Source organism: Castanea sativa, chromosome 8 (genome assembly GCF_040712315.1).
Source record: "Castanea sativa cultivar Marrone di Chiusa Pesio chromosome 8, ASM4071231v1".
Classification (NCBI taxonomy): Eukaryota; Viridiplantae; Streptophyta; class Magnoliopsida; order Fagales; family Fagaceae; genus Castanea; species Castanea sativa.
In genome coordinates this window covers 41,262,579-41,284,357 of record NC_134020.1, presented here as the reverse complement: position 1 = coordinate 41,284,357, position 21,779 = coordinate 41,262,579, and the positions used below count along the sequence as shown (strand labels likewise).

Sequence of the window (21,779 nt, the reverse complement as noted above, 5' to 3'; positions counted from 1 at the left end):
AATAACAAATTGAAAGGGGCCAAGTTGTATTTTCCCAAAGAGCTACTTGTAAGTATAGTGGTAAGTTGCCTACCACTAGACAACCAACCTACCACTGCCTACCACTAGACAACCTGCTACATCAGCTTTCATATCATATCATATATGTGGTGGATTATTTTAATTAGAATTTGATGAATGTGATTTTAGTAATATAAACCAAGCTGTGTAAAATATATATATATATACACACACACACTAACTTTCTCCCATTAAAAGTAAAATAGCATAATTACATCATTTGCATATCATGAATTTCTTTTCTAGTGTTTTCTTAGCATTTAATTCTTAAATCTAATTGCCTAATTGGTTGCTGTTGAATCCCCAAAGTCTAAAGGAGTGGGCCAAAGTGGCTAAGACTGATTTGGACTTGGGTTTAAAATATGTGAAATTTTGATAAATCTGACCCAAACAACCTATTGGCATAGAAAACGTATTCTTATTCCAATTACCTCATAAATGGCACAAAGAAAATAGGTTGGTTTATTTTGTATTCTCAAAATACTGCAACAACATGATATTGGGCCCTTGTCTCACATCATGGGTCGATTCAATTATGAATTAAATTCGTGAACTTACCTGAGATGAATGAGTATCATGTACCTGTATTTCAAAAGTGTTTGCTGCTGACTGTTAGTTCAATTGCATGAAGCATGATATGGGTCACACAGGAAGTTATTCACGTACGATTAGGTAATATTATATATATGTGCCAGATGCCGAAACCGAAAGCGAGCAATTTGGAGAATTATCTATATTATATAGAGCTCATTGCTATGGGAATTACTTGGATTTGCTCATATCTGCTTCTTCTAATATTGTTCCTCTCTAGCTTTGCCACTTCTCGTTCCATAGTCAAGACTCTACCAGGTTTTGATGGCGATCTTCCGTTCAAGCTTGAAACTGGGTTAGTTAACTTAATAATTCACTTTTATAACTTCTATCTTTTTTTTTTTCTTTTTTTTGAGAAACACACACACACACACACACACACACATATATAGAGGAGAAAGGGGATGAGATAAGGGAATACGGTCACACGCCAACACCAAAACTGCATGCGACAGTTAGTGTCGCGGAGCAAGTGATAAACCTCTTTTCAATATCACACCTTACCGATGTGGAATAACTGAACAACACTAAGAGTCCGTTTGGATAGAACTTATTGCTGAAAACTGAAAACACTGTACAAAAATAATTTTTTAATGTGCAAAAATTACTGTTCATCCCAAAAAATACTGTTCATTGGCCTAAAATCACTGTTCATGGCCAATGAACAGTGACACATGCGCGTGGAAAAAAAAAAAAAAACGGCCAGACGTGGACGCAACTGTGCTACCCAAACGCCCTCTAAGTATCTTATTTTTTTAGAAACACACACACACACACATATAGAAGAGAAGGGGATGACTATATAACTTCTATCTTGTAACTTTTATTTGCTAGTTTTTTTTTTTAAAGAAATTAGTTTCGATTATCTTCTACAGTGTTTAGTTAATATATTATTAGTTACTAATGCCTTTTAATTAGAGAATTATTTTTATCAGTGAATCTAATTATTAACTCAACTAGTAAAGTCTTTTTAATCGTCAAATAAAAAATTTGGGTTAATTATACTTACACCAAAAATCAATTGGTGTCTTTGTATGATAATGAAGAGTAACCATCTTAAAGAAAACAATATAAATTAAAATCCTATCCTATTTATCAATATATATATATATATATATATATATATATATATATATATATATATATTTGATAACTATGCCATCAAACCGTTGTTTTCCTATCGAAAAATATTATGTCCAAAGTATTTTCACAACATATCATAAGTGGCATATTCTTACAGTTTGTTATTGCCTTATTAGTAGCCAAAAAAGTAATTTTAATAGTAAATTTAAATAACAACTTACTACCTATAATTTATTATGAAAATGCTGTGAACATATCACTTTTCTTTTCTAATACCCATCTTTATTCAAACATTTACCATCTCTCACCAATAAAATTTCGTAATATTAGATTTTAAGATTTTCCAAATATATTAAATATATGAATAATGAATTTATAGATTAGTGTTAGATAGTAAATCAAATTATATTACTATAAAATTTGACATAAATAGACACGAAGAGAGCATTTATTAATTCCACACTAGCTACTTTTTGTCTCAGATTTATTTTAAATAATGTAACTTTTAATTTTTTAAAAATATGCTAGCTTCTAACTTTTTGTCTCACTTTATGCAAATAAGCTATCGGAAATAAGCAATTTTCAAACGGTATAATTTTTTATTAGGAGCATGTTGTAATATAAACCTAACTTATTCTTTTTCTAATATATATCTGTGTGTGTGCATGTGATTACCATTTAAAGATTTCATATGGTGGTCTCAAGGATTGAAGATTTTGTTGTACAGCTACATAGGTGTGGGTGAAATGGAAGACGTACAACTGTTTTACTCTTTTGTTGAGTCTCAAAGAGAACCCGCAAGTGATCCTCTCCTGGTTTTGCTCGCTGGAGGGCCCGGTTGTTCTTCTTTCCAGGCATTCTTTTATGGAAACGGTATATTGTAGTTATTTGAAAGTCATTACTCTAACTCAAGGTTGCATGTAGTAATGTATATCCTAGTCTATCCTCCCTTAAAAGTTACTTCTATGGGTGTATGCCTTTATATTTTTGTGTTAAAACCTAAGAAAGTATGGACAATGACACAGATACGGGTACAACACAGCAACACAAGCAATTTTTGAAAATTATAACATGAAACAAGAGTATGACACTCTAAGGGTCTGTTTGCTTGAGAGAATGAAAAAGTAAGATGATAGAAAATTGAGAGGAGATGGAAAAATGGGAGTATAGAGAAGATTTTATTTTCTTTCATTTGTCTAAATAAAGATGGAAAATATGGTTTGTCTAAATTTACTCTTATGTTCTTATTTCATTATATCTAAGAAATCTATTTCTTTATAATAAAATATTACTTATTTATCAATTAAAATTACTAAAATAACATTTTATAAAAATTAAAACATTATATCTATTATATTTTTTTCTCTTTATTATTATATCTATAACATTTTTTTTATAAAACAATGGGAAAAAAAGAGCACAGAGATGAGATAGGTACTGAAATAGCAAAGAAAAAAAAAAAGGAGAGAGAGAAAGAAAACAAACAGGGAAGAAAAAAAGTTACAACGTGAGAAACATAAAAGATAGAAGAAAATGGAATTTTTTCTTAAAACAAAAAAAAAGAAGAAGAAAGAAAGAAAAAAAGAGAGAACATGAACACTGGAAAAGAACAAGCACAAAAAGATGAGCGTTCAGCGTTTTCCTTCTTTTTTTTTTTTCCTGCTGCACGTCTCATCTCAAGGGGACAAATCATTGTACAATTACTATTCACGTGCTTTTTAGCAATTTTTTAATTAAAAGTAGGTCTTATAGTACTATTTACACATTTAAAAATTATTTTGCTACAGTATTTTCAATTTTCAACTATATCCAAACAGACCCGAATTGTCCAAGGGGTCAAATATGTAACTCTACCTTTACAACTTTGTCACCAGTGTTTTTATGGGGAGAAAACTACTTGTTAATAGCTTATTATTATTCTCTCCATAATAATAATAATAATAATAATAATAATAACTACTGAAGACTAGATTAATAGCCATGACATAGAGTAGTACCTAAGTGGGTGTCAATTAACATCAAGAGGCTTGGAATCAAATCCCTCGCTTATGTTATCGATGAAGGGTTTAAGGGGCCAAAATTGGGGATTAACCTTGTTTCCCAAACAATATAATTAATAGGCACTATTACAAAACTATAATTTTTACTAACATCTCGAGTTTAAAATACTCGATTTAGGGCCTATAAATTGAGTCTCAAATACTCGATTTTCATGGTCTGATCATGTCTGATGAGGATTTTTTTTCACGTGGCATCTACTTGAAAATCGAGTCTCTAAGACTTGATTTATAACCCCTAAAACACTTTACACCTTCTCATCAGATTAGAGAAGAAAAAAAAAAAAAAAACAAACAAAACAAAACATGGGTTGTGATCAATCAAAGATCGAGATCGGAGTGGGTGACTTCAGATCGACATGGGACCATGGGTGGGTGGGTTTCAAGTCAGTATGGGTGGCTTCAGCTCGGTGTGGGCCATGTGTGGTCATGGGGCGTGGGTGGCTATTGGTGCTAGTAGCTAGCCGTGGGTTGGGTTCAGATCGCTGTCGAAGATCAAGATTAGAGTGGGTGGCTTCAGATCAGCGTGGGACCATGGGTGGGTGGGTTTCAAGTCGGCGTGGGCCGTGTGTGGTCATGGGGCGTGGGTGGCCGTCGGTTGTCATGGCTAGTCGTGGGTCGAGTTCAGATTGCCGTGGGTCGCCGTGGGTTGAAAAAGCTAAGTAGAATGGGTTTTCTTGGTGAATTAGTTCTGGTCTATGCATGTATTTAGTGGTGGTTGATCTGTGTTTTGAACTCCATACACTTGAAAATTTTTGTTTTACATATATAAATCTAGTCTCTAATACTTGATTTTCAGGTGGACACCACGTGGAAAAAGTGTCAACTCAAATTTGATCTGAACATGAAAATCGGCTCTCAAAGACTCGATTTTTAGGCCCAAAATCGACTTTTTAAAACTCGAGTTAGTAAAAAATATAGTTGTGTAACAGTGCCTACTAATTATATTGTTTGGAAAACAGGATTAATTCCCAATTTTGGCCGGGTTTAAGGTGTTTTTGATATAAATAATCAATTTTCGATTATGAGAATAAAGATATACTATCGTTCTGTTTGTTTTACTGGAAAACTTTCTGTAAAGATAATTTTCCACATTTTCCAGTGCTTGATAGCACAAAAAAAACTGGTTAACGGAAAACTATCTTTAGTCAATGGAAAATCCTAATAAAAATAAGGTTTGTTTTTTATAGCTTGTTTTCCAAAAAAAAATTTTGGAAAACAATCTCTATCTCATAGTACGCTCTCTCACTCTCACTCTTTCTCTTTTCCTTTTTCTCTTTCTTTCCTCACACCCTCACTATCACTCACTTTAGTCTCTCCTCTTCCATAGATCTTTCTCCCTCACTCTCTCTCTCCATATTTCTCTTCCCCTTTATAACACAGTTCTTTGAGTAGATTTTTTTTCCCTCATTACTCAGTAATTTTTCATTCCTCTCTACCAAAATCTCAATTCTTTACTTTGAATTTCAAACTTGATTTTATTTTTTTCTCTAAGAAACTTTTGGTTTGATGGATTTTATGCATAAGTTTTTTTTTTGCACATAAAAGTGCTAAAAAAATATATAAAAAGAAAAAAAAGAAAAAGAATGAATGAATGAAGTAAAAGACAAAAATTTTAAACATAGTGCCTATATGGCTTTAAATTACTTTTACATAGGATAATATTTTTTGTTGATAGATACATTATGCAGATATTATGTAGTGATAATATATTATCTAGATACATTATATAAATACATAATTTTGAGTAATATTAAAGACTTCTGGTTAACCATAGTAGACAATTAGTCTACCAGTAAAAAGAGTAAACAATGAAAAGTTATTGTTATTTTGTACTTATTAAAGATTATTTTCTTGTCAATTTTATGTATATAGACAAATGGTTGATATATGTGTATATATATATATATATATATATATATATATATATATATATATATATATATATATATATAAATGTGTGTGTGTGTGGACGTTCCTGTCCATATATATAAGTAAAATGAGTGGTAGAGATCATGAAAATTTGATAACTAATTTTTGTTGTATCTATTATCAAAATTTTAGTATGAAAACCGAATTTATCCTTGGTTTTTTTTTTTTTTTAATATTGATTACATTAGTTAGTTTACATAATACGCATGTTTTAAATTACACAAGAAATATAAAAAATAAAAATAAAAATTTGCATACCAAACACCAGAAAACATTCTCAAGCTCATTTTCAATGCCGTTACCAAACACGGAAAAATGATATAGTTTTCTAAAAAATGCTCTTTGAAAAATGAACCATTTTTCATAAAATGTTGATGTTGAAACAAACAGAGCAAAATGACTCACTTTTACATTTACCATCATACTTTTATTGTTTGTATTTAAAATATTTATACAATTTATGGTGCAATCACTTAGTGCAACGACTTTTAAACCCAACTTTGTTATTACTATATTATTTATTTTGTTGTATGGCATGTGATATAAAATATGATTATTACTTTAGAATTTCGCACTTAACTTGCATCTCTACATTGTAGGACCCTTATCTTTTGATTATATATATTCCGAGGAAAGGTTGCCCACACTTCATTTGAACCCGGACACTTGGACAAAGGTGTGGGAACTTCTGGCTGCTCCTACGTGATTGATGATCCTACATATGAAAATTTATTGGCAATATCCAATATGCACTTTTACTTGACTCAATTGAATTTAATATGATGATCAAATTTTCAGGGCCTTAACATACTATACATAGATGCACCAGTTGGCGCCGGATTTTCTTACTCAAAAAGCTTTGAAGGTTACTTTACGACCGACCAAAAAACTGTAGCAAATCTTTACAATTTTCTGCAAAAGGTGTGACATTAAGGCACTCTTTTTTCTGTCTCAATTGAAAATGGTCTTCCAGAATAGTGAGTGATAAGGACACTGTCACAAAAAAAAAAATCATATCCTTTTTTTTTAATATAATAATTGAGGTGACATCTACTATAATTAGTGCATAATTACTAAAATTGCGCCAATAATATATATATATATATATACACACACACATATATAAGTGAGATTGTACTAATCACAACTCGTTATTCCAACAAATTGTGTAAAACATAATGATTTCTTTGTTCTAGATGTGTTTTGGGACTAAGAAATTTCCAGCACTACAACCAATAATATTACAAATATTGTCATAATTAACATGGGTACTTAATTTCTACTACAAGGAAATTTGATGAAAGTCTTGTGTTTTTGGAATTGCCATGCAGTGGACAATCGATCACCCTGAATTTGCAGAAAATCAACTTTACATTGGTGGGGGTTCATATGCAGGCATTTTCATTCCAGTCTTGGCTCAAAAAATATATGATGGTAACATATTTACTTGACAAGAATTACATATTTGAGTGTGTGTGCGCATGTTTATGTATATTTTTGGTTCAAGCTCAAGTCCCTAGTATTTTGTTGTTTTCCTCTCAATAAGGCTTGCTCTTTTTTGTTTAATTGCAGGTAACGAAGCTGGGCTCAAGCCACAGATCAATCTCGAAGTACAAACCTCTGAAAATGATGTCTTTTTAGTTACTTTTAAAATTCTTCTAGACTAACAATGATTCGGATCTACATGTTTTAGAATAATATGAAATGATTAATAGTCTACTTTCTTTTAAAAAATAATAAGTAAAGAAAATTAAAGAGATTGAAAAAATTATGTAAAAATTGGTTTGAAATTATTCTATTGGCTAATGTATCTTGGCCATAATTCAAAAGAGCATCACAATAACCTTCTCTTTTGTGAATTATATGATTATAACATTCTCGAATTAACATCAGGGATATGTGCTTGGGAGCCCAAAGACAGATTCATATCTTGATGTTAACTCAAAAGTCCTAGCTGCTCATCGTTTGACCCTTATATCGGATGAACTCTATAAGGTTATTACTCTTCTTTTGCTAGTGAAATAAATTTTCAAAGTACTATAGCATTTTCTCCCTATAACTATAAGGTTATTAATATTGTGTCTTTGTGTTAGAATATTCATGTGTGAATTGTGCTTAGTTCAATAACGACAATTCCACGTGGAGAAAAAGTAAGATTAAAGGAGTTGAATTTTTTAATATAAATTATAATTATAATGAGGATGTGAGGATTCAAACTCTAGAATCTTCGTTATAAATACTAAAAGGGCAAAGGTGTCAATGACACAACTAAGTAACAAAGTTCTTGGCCAAAAGAGTCGAATAATTAATATAATATAATTGAGCTCAAGCAATGTCTCTATATTTTATATGAACTTCTCGGTTAAAATCTCTCCAAGATGTTATCTACTTAACACTTTGCTAGTTAATTCTATTATCAACATGAAGTCTTAAAGTATTGTCACCTTGATTCTCAAAAAAGAAAAAAAGAAGTATTGTTGCCAAGTTCTCGATTAACTCAGTCGAATCGCCCGGTTTGGTACAAGTTTGGCTGACAATTTCCACTAAAATTCATTTGTTATAATTCACATTATATGAATTTAAAAAACTTAATGTAGTTTTCTTTTTCTTTTCAAGTCGGCCAAAGCAAGTTGCAATGGAAATTATGTCAATATTGATACAACCAATGAAAGATGTATGCTGGATGTTGAAGCTATCGATGAGGTCAGTTAACACATTACTTTTTTGCCTTTATAAAATCATCTCTATTGAAAAATTTTGTATCCATTCAGAATATATAAGTGATCATTTGATGGCGCAGTTAATCAAAGGAATAAACATAAATCAAGTTTTGGAACCGTTATGCACAAGTGGATATTTGAAACCCAATAAAGTAGACAGGGATCAAAGAATTCTCACGAGGACTCCCAACAATTTCCTCCATGCATTGCCTACAAATAGTGCATTATGGTGTCGTGTAAACATCCCTCTTTCTCTTTCTCTCTCTTTGGCAACTAGCTAATCATATTTTGAAGAATAAAAATATGTATAATAGATTGATTTATATTTTAGGATTATGAAGATGTATTTGTTGAAATTTGGGCAAATGATCCAAGTGTTCGAGAAGCTCTTCATGTTAGAGAGGTAAGTAAACCCTACATACGCAATGATATGTGTAGATATATAGGTTTTCATCTATTAAATAATTCTGAAATTCATATGATGCCAATCTAGGGAACCAAAGGCTATTGGAAGATGTGCAACACTTCCGACTTAGCTTACACAAAGGATATTCTGAGTACTATTGATTATCACCGAAATCTAAGTAAAACCAGACTCCGAGCTCTCATATACTGGTGATAGCTTATAACTTCCTTTCTAATCATACTTTTGCTCTTACTATTTTGGAATTTTTGCAACACATACAATTGATACAAGCATGAAAATTTTTTATGATAAATTTGGTCACTTCAACTTATAATTCAGTTTAATTTACAATAGACCTATGAAGTTGTCGGGCACGTTTTGAAACAAAGGCCGAAAATGCGAAAACGGCCCAAATCTCCCCTTGGGTTCTTTAGAAGTGTTTATTTGTGGAGAATCAAGCCCAAAATTCACAATGTATAGAAAACAAAGACTAATGGTGCTTTGACAAGAGAAAATCAAAATGCTAAAAAACAAAAGTGCAGAAAAAATATAAAAACATAATAGGTTTGAAACTTTGACACACAGTCACCGAGAAGAGGAAAATGAGGGAGATTGGGAGGAAGAGAGGGACATAATAGGTCTGAAACTTTGACCCACAGTCACCGAGAAAAGGAAAATAAGGGAGATTCGAAGGAAGAGAGGGAAGGTTCCCCTATACCGATATTTCCACCCCTAAGGTTCAAAATTGTGAGAACGTTTCCTGGCTCAGTGGGTTTTTGCTCTCAAGTTTCAGCTCTATAGGGAAAGTGTGGTTCAACAGGTCTGAAACTTCGACCCGCAGTCACCGAGAAGAGAAAAATGAGAGAGGTTGTGAGGAAGAGAGGGAAGGTTCCCCTGTACCCATATTTCCACCCCTAAGGTTTAGAATTGTGAGATTGTTGACTGGATGAATGGGTTTTTGCTCTGAAGTTTCAGGTCCCTAGGTAGAACGTGGTTGGTCCATTTTTAATCTGATTGGGGCCTTTTGTATTGAACTTAGGGTGCTCTAAGTGACTAGTTTTTGGTCAATAGAAGAGGCTTTGAACTCTAAGGTCTGAATCAAAGAGGTTATGGTCAGATTTGCTTTAATTGGATAAGAGAGTTGGCTTGCTTTTTACATAATTTGGGAAATGAAGTAACCTAAATTCATGGGCTGATATTTCCTAGACATGACAAGCCCTTGGATTCTACATTTGGTTGTTACAGCAGACAAGGCCAGCCACTTAGGTCCAGCTATGTGTTTTAGGCAAAAAATGATAAAGCAGAAAAGTTGGGTCACAGTCACCCAGAGCAAAAAAACTGTTTTGAGGTGGAAATTTTGGATACAAGGCCTCTTCTATGAGCCTGAAGTGCTACTAGTGTCCCTTGCCTACTTGGTAGCACACATGGGCTGGGCTCATGCAAAAGGTCCGAAAGGAACCAACCCACACCAACGTTTCATTATGTACAAGTTTTCATTTGAAAACTAGCCGTTGGACATAACACTCTGTTTTCCTTTGGAATTTCTGGAGCTTTTGGAACTACTCTCAACATCCCCCCTCAAACTCGAGGCAGAGTCAGCCAAGAGTTTGCGACGCAGAACTAGAAAGTGAGGACCAGGCAAGGGTTTCGTAAAGATGTCAGCGAAATTGTCACGGCCAGAGATGAACTTGATCCCCAAAGTACTGCGAAGAACACAACCTCTCACATAATGGTAGTCAACCTCAATGTGTTTGGTCCGGGAATGAAAAACAGGGTTAGAGGCCAGAGCAATAGCAGAATTGTTATCACACCAGAGGATGGGAATGTGAGGAAGAAACAACTTAAGGTCCTTAAAGAGTGTGCGAAGCCAAGCCAACTCAGCGGCGGTGGAAGCCAAGGCGCGATACTCGGCCTCTGTGGATGAACGCGAAACAGTGGACTGTTTCTTGGAAGACCAAGAAATTGGGCTTGAACCAAGGAAAATTAACATGCCAGTGGTAGATTTTCTGTCAGTAGGATCGCCAACCCAATCCGCATCAGAGAAGGCTGAGAAAGTAAGAGGACCAGGAGCAAGGTGTATGCCAAAATGCAAAGTACCCCTCACATAACGAAGAACACGCTTGGCTGCCTCTAAATGAGTAGTAGTGGGATGATGCATAAATTAACATAGCTGATGCACACTGAAGGCTAAATCAGGACGTGTGAAAGTTAAGTATTGAAGAGCACCCACTAAACTCCTATATTCAGATGGGTCAGGCAAAAGAGAACCATCAAAGGGAGTAAGGCATACATTAGGACAGCAAGGAGTCTTTGTTGGCTTGGAATTCTCCATTTTGAACTTGTGAAGGACATCTGAAGCATACTTGGATTGACATAAGGTAAGCCTAAATCTGGAAGGCATAATTTGAATGTCCAAGAAATAGGAAAGAGCACCCAAATCCTTAAGCTCAAAAGCCTGACTGAGAGCAGTAACCAGATGAGAGACCTGAGAAGAAGAATTGCCTGTGATGATAATATCATCAACATACACCAGGAGGTAAATAATGATTTGATGAGATTGATAGACAAATAAAGATGAATCTGCCATGGAAGCTTCAAAGCCAAGATGTAACAATTGAGAGGAAAATTTGTCAAACCAAGCCCGAAGGGCTTGTTTCAAGCCATACAAGGACTTATGTAACCTACAGACATTATGAGGAAATTGTTGATCCACATAGCCTGGTGGTTGTGCCATGTACACTTCTTCTTTTAGAAAACCATGGAGAAAGGCATTGGAGACATCCAATTGCCTGAGAGGCCAATGAAGACTCACTGTAATGGAAAGGACTAATCTCACTGTAGCTGGTATTACAACTGGACTGAATGTCTTAGTGTAGTCCACACCTGCCTGTTGATGAAAGCCCTTGGCAACCAACCTTGCCTTGTAGTGAGCAATGGTGCCATCACTGTGCAATTTCAGCTTATACACCCATTTACAACCCACCAAATTAATGCCAGGGGGAGCAGGAACAAGAGACCAAGTTTTCTAGCGATGCAAGGCAGAAAATTCTGCATCCATAGCTTGAACCCATTGGGGAAACTTGGAAGCAACCTTATAGGATGGTGGTTCAGTATAAGTGTAATCAAGCATAGCCTTAAAACAAAGTTTAGGCTTAGTGATACCATTTTTAGACCTGGTTGTCATAGGATGGGAATTGATAGGTATGAGAGTAGAAGCTGAAATATTTTGGGAGGAATGTTGTGAAGTAGGGGATGCAGGTGGTAAGGGAGGAGAGGGAGCTGAGACAGGAGGTGGGAGAGTGGTAGGTATAGGCTGTGACTGAGATGAAAAAGGAGAGTGAGACAAAGATAAGGGACAAGGAGTCAAAACAGGTAAAGAACAAGAGGAAGGAGTAGATGTACAGGGACCTAGGATAGAGGGCTGATTGGAAGAGTGAAGGTACAAGAGATTGGATAGCTATATATCTGGAGTTGGTGGTTTGGAAGGTGTGATAGAAGGAGATGTAAAGGGAAAAGGGGATTTGTGCTCATTAAACAACACATGCCTGTAGGTATACAATTTGTTAGTGAGTAAATCAAGGCACAAGTAACCCTTAGAAACATTGGAATAGCCTAAGAAAATGCATTCAGCTGTTCTGTAATTGAGTTTATGTTGACTATATGGCCTGAGGTAAGGGTAACAAGCACAACCAAATACTTTGAGGGAAAAGATATCAGGATTATGACCATAGAGTTTAAGCCAAGGTGACAAGAAGTCTAGAGATGATGTAGGAAGAAGATTGATGAGTGTTAAGGCAAACTGAACAACAAAAGACCAATATATGGAAGGAAGAGAGGCTTGGGAAAGTAAGGTGATTATGGTTTTAATTAGGTGTCTATGTTTCCTTTCAACTAAACCATTCTGCTGAGGAGTGTAGGGACAAGAAATTTGGTGTTGAATTCCATTGGAAGATAGAAAAGACTCAAAAGACTTAGAGGTAAACTCACCACATCCATCTGATCTGAGAACCTTAATGGTAGAAGAGAATTGGGTTTTGATCATAGCATGAAACAAGACAAATTTAGAGTAAACCTCAGATTTATTAGTGAGCAAATACATCCATGTAAAACGAGTGAAATGATCAACAAAAAGGACATAGTATTTGTAGCCATTTATTGAATCAAGAGGTGCAGGACCCCATAGATCTGTATGTACAAGTTCAAAAGGAGAATTAGCTACAAACCTAGAACTAGGAAATGGAAGTCTATGCATCTTGCCATGAAGACAATGAATACAAGAATTGGCAAGATTAACACTACTAGGAGAAGACATTCCATTATTATGCAAAACATGTCTAAGAATTAGAGAATTAGGATGACCAAGCCTGCTGTGCCATAAGTGACAGTGAGATTGAGACAACTTGATGGAATTACACAGTTTTTGGGGAAGAAGAAGCTTAGTGGCCTTGTGAGGATAGATGGGGTAAACACCATCTTCACTCTTGCCCTTGTAAAGAATTGTCCCCGTGGCCAAAGCCTGAATTAACAAGGTATTTGCATCAAAGTAACAACTACAGTTATTATCATAGCAAATTTTGTGAACTGATGCAAGGTTGGAAGCAATAGAAGGAACTCTCAACACATTTCTAAGTTGAATAGCAGAATTAGAAGAGGGAATTAGGGAATTACCTATATGAGTGATAGGCAAATTTTGTCCATTCCCAACTGTGAGTTGTTCTTGACCAGTGTAAGGCTTAGGAAAACTTAGGTGGTTGAGGCTAGATGTGACATGATCAGTGGCTGCATTGTCTGCTAGCCAAGGTTGCTCCTGAGTCAACATATGGTTGGATGCAGTAACCATAGCTGCCAACTTGGTGGGTGGATGCTTGCCTTGATAGGCATAATCCATTCTGTGGTAGCAGTCAATGGCTGTATGACCTGCTTTCCCACATATTTGACACATTGGCCTCTCTGCTCTAACATTAGGACCCCAAGGTTGTGGAGAAAAATGATTGAACTGACTTGAAGATGGACTTGGACCCCTGCCTCGGCCTCTGGCATTATTACCTTTCCCTTTACCTCTATTAGGATTATTTGACTGATTATAGGAATGAAAACCACTACCAGTGTTATTGAATCTTGGTGTGGAGTTAACTGCCATTTCAAAAGTAGAGTCTTTGAACTCCATACCTTCATTCAAGGATTCTTCCTCTGCATTCAACAGAGTAGCCAATTCATCAAAGCTTAATTTTGTGCTTCTGGTTCTGATTGCAGACCTGAATGCACTAAACTCCTTTGGGAGACCTTTGATTGCTACATGAAGTAGTTCTTCATCATCCAAGAGAACACCTATTGCCATTAGTTTATCTCTAATCACCTTAATCTTCTGCAGATATGAATCCACAGAATCAAATCCTTTCTTCACATTATGTAATTCACCCTTGAGGTTCATCACATGAGATCGTGAAATTGAAAAAAACCTGTGTTCAAGAACCTTCCATACTTCTTGAGCAAATGAACAACCAACAATGATAGCCAAGACTGAAGGAGTTAGAGTAGAGTTGATGAAGGTCAATAATGCCTTCTCCTTTGACTTCCAGATGAGATAATCCGGATTAGTCACAAAGGTAACAGCTCCAGAAAGATCCTTGAGAAATTTCTCAGGAACAAGAGGGACTTCATCAAGAAGCTCAAGCATAGAGTAAGTTTCCAATACCATGGAAATCTGATGCTTCCAAACAATGTAATTGGAAGAATCAAGTTTAACAGTCATCATGTTTGACAGCAACAGTAGAGGTTGATTAGTGAGATTGATGGATGAGGAGGTTGAAGGCATGGTGGTGGAGGTTAAAGGTATAGAAGAGGAAGTTGATGTTGAATTAGTTTCTACCATTGTTAGACCTTGAGATCGTAGCTCTGATACCATGAAAAGATTCAACCCAAGCTTAACAGAATGCAACAATGGAGTTTACATAGTAACACACTCAGAGAGATGCTATGAACTTAGATTAGAGGAAGAAGAAGTTACAAAGAGAGAAAGAAAAGAAGAAAATTCTAGAGAAATAATTGCTTGGCTTATCATTACACTATTCCACAATATATATATACACAAGAGTCAATAACTGTCTGATCAGAGTTCCTAAAATCACGGGATTGATCCGTGAATGGTGGAGAGAAATTAGGAACTAAGCAATTGTTAATAACTGCCTAACACACTCAGATAATACCAACAATATCTTATACAAAACACAGCATACCATAACATAATGACAGGCACATGAAACACATCGTTTCATTAAATCTAAACGCAACATTTCATTATGTACAAGTTTTCATTTGAAAACTAGCCGTTGGACATAACACTCTGTTTTCCTTTGGAATTTCTGGAGCTTCTGGAACTACTCTCAACACAAACCACTCCTCCTCAAGTTCCCTCATATATCGCATGGGCTTGGGTCATGCTTAAAAGAATAAAAGATAATATAATACGTGAATTTGGCCCATAATGAGGTCGGACTTGTACAAAATGCGACGCAAAAATGGGTATCAACAGAAGTCAAATAGGATCATTAAGCCATGTCATCCAGGACCCAGTGTAGTTTTCCTCCTAATTAGATCTTTGGCGTTACTAACCATATTTTTTTTTTCAAGGGACGAAGCTCTATATAGATTATAGAGACTTAGGATTCAATACCAAACTTTCCATAATTTAATATTCCACCGTATACTTAGTTAATTTTTTCAAAATATATATGAATGCTCCCCAAATTCTTTATATTTCTTAAATGAAAATCTTAAATTGATTAATTTTTCATATTTGTAATTATTTTGATCCCTCAACCTTGAAACATTAGTTCTACACTTGCTTATGCATGTGTGTGTCTATATATATATATATATATATATATATATATATATATATATATATATATATATATATATATATATATATATATATAACACATACAAGACAATCACATAACACAAGAAATTATGTAGATCGGTAATTTGTCTATGTTTACGGAGTTGCAGTAATTTACTATTTTTTGGGGAAAAATACTAGATGTGCCAATACAATATTTCTCTTTCAAAATGATGCACTTAACTCTAATCTGAAATAACAGTAATTTATATCCCACATAGAAAATCTACAATTGGCAAAAAAAGGGGCCAAAAAAGTTTCCTCATGACTAAGTCTTTGAAAATTTGTCAATAAAATTGTAGCACTTTTATATCAGGTTGGGTGATAAACTAGATCAAATACAAATTAAGCTCCACATAGTACAACAAAATACTAATTGACATGTACGTAATTGGCTTATTATATAAAATATAAGAGGTTGTCATTGTTTGCAAAAATCCTATAATAAAATTACTGTCTTTTTTTTTTTTTTTTTGAGAATGTATAATAAAATTACTGTCGGTTGGTTTAATTTGTTTTATGCTTCAGTTATTACAAGAATAATACATATAACATTTCTTATTATTTGAAATTTGATGTCTTATAGTGCTGATCTTGACTTGTCAATACCACATATCGGCACACAAGAATGGATGAGATCTTTGAATTTCACTTTGGACGATTCATGGCGTGCATGGTTTGTTGATGCTCAAGTTGCAGGGTTAGTTTCTGGATTACCAATACTTCAATTCTATGCAGTTTATATTTTCATTTTTTTTTCAACTTTGTGTTGTCTAAACTATGCTTACTAACCTCAAACCTGCAATTACGTTGTTAATGATTTCATATATAGATACACAGAGAGGTACAAATATGACAATTTCTACATGACATACTCGAGTGTCAAGGTTAGAGAACCTCTTCATTTATTAAAAATGCACTCAAATTTAACAATGATACTTGCACATTTGTGTGTGTGTATATATATTCATTCATTCATTCTTGATTCTAATGTAGGGAGCTGGTCATATAGCTGGTTTGTACAAGCCTAAGGAGGTCTATAACATGATTGATAGATGGTTCGCATATTACCCTCTCTAAATAATGATCGCTATCAGAAATCCATTTTGATGATGAGTTATCAATAATATATATATATATATATATATATATATATATATAGCCAATTAAATAAAGATGATTGGACATTGCAATTAAACCAGTACAATTGGTTTAAGTGGCGAGCCATTCTCTTAATAGCCAATGTGTCTTTAGAATTGCGCTTAATAAAGTATCAAATATTTGTAAGATTCAATTCTGAGGTTGATCCTTATTATTGGACCAAATACATGCATATAAAGTATGGGTCTTAAGGTACTAATTTTAGGTACTAAAAACAAAACAAAAACAGCACAATTGGTTAAATAAATAAGAAGACTCAGCATTGCAATTAAACCAGTACAATTGGTTGTGCTCTATTTGTTTTAGTATTTTTTGGAAAATGGTTCATTTTTTATAGAGCATTTTGTGGAAAACTATCTCATTTTTCAATATTTAGTAACGACCTTAAAAAATGAGCTTGAGAATGTTTTTTGGTATTTGGTTTGGTATGCACGGATTTTTTTATAACATTTCTTGTATAATTTAAAACATGTATAACATGTGTATTGTGTAACCCACCTAATGAAATATATATATTAAACCTAGAATGAATTTGGTTTTCAAATTAAAATTTTGACAACAAATACAATCAAAATTAGTTATTCAATTTTCATGATCTCAAATACTCATCTTGCTAATAGTTTAAAATAACCATAATTTCCATTTTAAATAGTTTAAAATGCCACATAGACCAAATTGTTTAATCCGAAAAATATTCTAGTACAATTAGTTTGATAAATTCCAAAATACCAAATTGTAAGAGAACTATTCACTGATTTGTGAGGGGGAAAAAAATAAAAACCTTATCAAAGAATAGTGTTATAGAGGGAAAGAGAAATGGGAAGAAAAGAGAGAAAAGAGACAAATAGAGAGAAAAATATGTGGAAAGACAAGAGACCAAAGTGAGTGACAGCAAACAATGAGGGTGTGAGAAGAGAGAAAAAGTAAAGGGAAGAGATAAAGTAAAAGAGCTTATCATGAGAAAGATTGCAAATGCGAAAGAAAATATTGTTTCCCGTGACTAGAAGAAGATAATATTTATAGAAGTTATGCGCCAGGTGAGAGAGAGATTGTTTTCCATTTTTTTGGAAAACAAACAATAGAAAATAAGTTTTATTTTTATTAAAGTTTTCCTTAGACTTAAGATAGTTTTCCATTGATCAATTTTTTTTATTCTACCAAACACTGATTAATGTGGAAAACTATTTTTATAGAATGTTTTCCAGCATAACATACAAAGCTAAGTGGCTAGTCATTTTCTTAATAGCCAGTGTGTCTTTAGCATTGTGCTTAAAATCAAATATTTGTAAGATCCAATCGTGAATTCGATCCTTATTATTGGACCAAATACAGGTAGGGATGGAGCTATGTATACGAGTGGTGGGCCATGGCCTCCCCAAAATTTTGAAATGTCCTTTTTATATATATATATATAGATATACACACATATAATTATTTTCAAATTTTCAAATTTTAGCCTACAAAATAAGTGTTCCCCCCCCCCCCCCCCCAAATATTTGAATCAGTCCAACAATGCTCTTAAAAAAAGTAATTGGTCTAATATTTAAAGAGACATAAATTTCTCTTTCAAAATTTTATTTTTTATCATAAAATATGTTCTTATATTTGTTAAATATTTGATAAAACTTAGCACCAACCATGTTTGAATGCTTCTTTTTCAACCCGTTATGTAGCAATTAACAAGTTATTGACTCATTAAAAAAATATTGTCACTAAAATTACACACGAAATGTCTCTTTAGTTGTCACATAATAGGTTAGAGCATTATCACTACAAATATGTTTGGAGCCTAACTTATTCCTCCATGTTTTGGATCATTCATTTTTTTGAAAATTTCATTAGTTCAATTGAAAGATTTTTTACTTACTTTAGTATAAAATTTGATAATTTGTATTGGAAATGAAACTTTTTAAAATTTTCACTATGAAAATAGTAAAAATGAATTTATTTTATGAAAGATTGCCATCAAACATAACTTTGATTGAAAATACTAAGCCTTTTTTTTTTGTTAGGTGTGAGTATATAAAAAACTTATCAAATAAAAAAGTGTATGTATATATGTATGTGTATAATAAAATAAAAAACATATGTGTGTATATATAGATGTGTGTTAAGGGTTGTCTTGATAAATATATTAGTGTCGCAACTTTGCCCTCAAACAAAAATTCTTAGCTCAGCCCCTGAATACATATATATAAAATACGTGTCTATGGTCTAATTTCAGTTACTAAAAACTAAATTACTTTGAATATTATAAATGTTATAAATGATTAACACACTCGATAAGTCTTTTTATATTGGACAAAAGTCAATGTGGGAGCCACAAATTGACTCCCACATTGAAAAGTTGAATGGCTTTCAAGGCCTAAGATTATACATTTTGGATGAAATTGTTACACAAGAATTTGCACCCAAAACAAAAGTGGTCGTTAATTTGACAAAATTCTTTAGAATTACATCTCCCATGAAACGAGCACACTTACATAAAGGACAAATGTAAAATATATAATGTTTAAGGGTATTTTTGTATTTCAAAAAATATATAAATAATGGTACAATTATTAATAATAGGAAGTTGACATGTGCACTTGTCAGAGACGGAGCTACTATTTAAAATATAAAAAAAAAAATTATTGGCATATTTAATGTTCAATTAGCCCCCCAAAAAAATTAAACATGGTCATCATTGGTCTCTTCTTACTTATTATCAACTCACTCCTGGCATTCCAAACTCAAATAAATTTATGGCCAGTTGGCCACTCTGTGAACGACTACTCAGGCTCTATTCATCTCCGTCTAAAACAAAGGAGAAATAAAATATATGACGGATCTGAGTTTGACAAAAGTAATCAAGAAGCACATTAATTAAGAGAAAGGAAGGTGAGAATAAAATGAAGAACATGATGTAACAAAAACATAAAGAGACACATTAAAAAATAAATAAAGATGAAGAAGAAGATTATTAGAAGGTAGATTTAGAGGCACGCTGATGAAGAACAGCAAGCAGTAATGTGAAAAGTAAGTACATGTTTAAAGGCCAGATGTGAGATAATGAGTAGAATCATAGACGGGTGGGATTGGGAATAGAAAAAGTGAATTTTAGTTAGTCATAGTTTACGAAATACCCTACATGTTTGTTTATTCACAAAAATGCCATAATTTCTTTATTTTTATTAACAATCTACTCATTTTATTTGATTCTTTTTTTTATAGAAACAATCACACACACAATCTAATTATTTTTTTATTTGTTTTTTGTAAAACGATACATTAAATTCATTATAAATTATACTTTCATTTAGTTTAATAATAGTGTGTGTCATGAGTGTGTCAATATATATATTCAATGTTAATTGCGAAACAGTGTATCAGTACATGCCGATACTAAAAATATTTTATTTCAATGGTCAGTCCAAAATTGAATTCAAAATCTTGATCTCAATTCCAAAAATTGTTGATATTTTAATTTTATAAAATGTTGATATTCCAGTTTCCAAAAATTCTTAAAGCAAAATTTTAAAACATTGATGTTAAGTGATTTTTTTATACTCCACCCCCCCTCCCCCGTCTCTCAATCAAACTCTTGGCTCTGTTCCTAGTCCTATTCATGTGCAATACTCACTTACCACACTTAACACAACCAATCAAATGAATCATATGTATTGTACTTAACAAGGACACATGTTATCTTCTTATTGGAGGTTGAAATTCAAGGCTTCTAACATGTTTGGAGCCAAAATTTTTCTTTTAAATAACACAAATAATCTTATAAATTGTTACATAATTGGTTCGAAAAGATAGGTCTAGACATGTTGAAAGTCAAACTTTATTCTTAAAATAAATATTAGAAAGAAAAAGAAAAAAAAGAGAGAGAGAGCACACTTACCTAAAGACAAAGTTTGATTACAACCAACAGCAGGAAGATGACATGTGTTTACTTACCAAACAGCACTTAGGTGATTTTATACAATAATTTGCACATGACAGGAACATATATTATATTCTTATTGTTAGTGGTAGCCACTAAGTTTATAGTCATCTTCTAACCCTTACATAATTTGCTTATCATATTTTTTTTTTAATTAGCTTTATCTTAATCGTTTAATTCTTAAATCTAATTTCCTAATTTCCATGATTTTATTTATTACTTTTTTCTTAATCTTTTAATTCTTAAATTTAATTGCCTAAATGCCCTAAAGATGGGAGAGTGGGTGTTGGAGTAGCCCGTGGGTGGTCACTGGCCAACTAGTTCATTCAACATATTCTCGCAGCCCACAATAGCTCTCTATAAAGGGGTGGGCCTGAGCCTGAGCCTGATTGGGCTTGGATTTAAAGTATGTACAATTTTGATAAATCTGGCCCTAACAATCAACCTATTGGTATGGAAAATGTGTACAACTACCTCATAAATGAGACTCAGAAAATAGACTGGTTCATTTAAAGAGAATCTTTTCAATGATACTTGATCAGATCTTGCATTAATCGATACAAAGTAGAATAACGGATTTGACATAGGGTGCGTTTGGATAAGTTGTGCAAAACAATGTTTTAAAAAATGAACTTTCGTTTCTGTTATAAAATAGAGTTTTAAGTTTTTAAAATACGTTTTTAAACTCCCAAAACACTTAACTAAACGGATCATAATCCATATTATCTTTTAGGCAGCTATCTAAGTTACACTTACAATAATCCACACAAAAATGTCAAACCTCTAAAATAGCATGATATAATTAACGTACACTAGAATAGTATAATAGTGATAAATTTATATAAAAATGATGTCTTATTAATTATAATTATTAGTGTTGATACTTGATTCCATGTATTTTTTATTATTATTATTATGTCTTTAAGACTACTATGGCTAG

At 33.2% G+C, this 21,779-nt stretch overlaps 1 protein-coding gene across 2 annotated transcripts; it reads left to right on the top strand.

Annotated features, from left to right (window-relative positions):
- Nucleotides 1-734: 734 nt before the first annotated feature.
- LOC142608222 (serine carboxypeptidase-like 17) lies at nt 735-16,836 on the top strand. 2 transcript variants are annotated; one of them, XM_075779952.1, is made up of 14 exons: nt 735-946; nt 2,462-2,607; nt 6,323-6,399; nt 6,522-6,644; nt 7,055-7,157; nt 7,296-7,333; nt 7,617-7,718; nt 8,340-8,426; nt 8,524-8,679; nt 8,775-8,846; nt 8,937-9,058; nt 16,337-16,450; nt 16,583-16,637; nt 16,747-16,836. In XM_075779952.1, exons 1-14 carry the CDS (start codon nt 747-749, stop codon nt 16,828-16,830), a joined length of 1,479 nt encoding a protein of 492 aa, XP_075636067.1. In that variant the 5' UTR covers nt 735-746; the 3' UTR covers nt 16,831-16,836. The 2 variants fall into 2 exon arrangements, with proteins under 2 accessions (XP_075636067.1, XP_075636068.1); XM_075779953.1 differs by having other exon boundaries at nt 2,419-2,607.
- The last annotated feature ends 4,943 nt before the right edge of the window (nt 16,837-21,779 follow it).

What these genes read in the sequence shown, in the direction of transcription:
- LOC142608222 (XM_075779952.1), top strand. Translation starts at nt 747, where the DNA reads ATGTGCCAGATGCCGAAACCGAAAGCGAGCAATTTGGAGAATTATCTA. An exon ending in GGCATTCTTTTATGGAAACG is followed by an intron (nt 2,608 to 6,322) that starts GTATATTGTAGT and finishes TCTACATTGTAG; the next exon opens with GACCCTTATCTTTTGATTAT. An exon ending in ATGTTGAAGCTATCGATGAG is followed by an intron (nt 8,427 to 8,523) that starts GTCAGTTAACAC and finishes TTGATGGCGCAG; the next exon opens with TTAATCAAAGGAATAAACAT.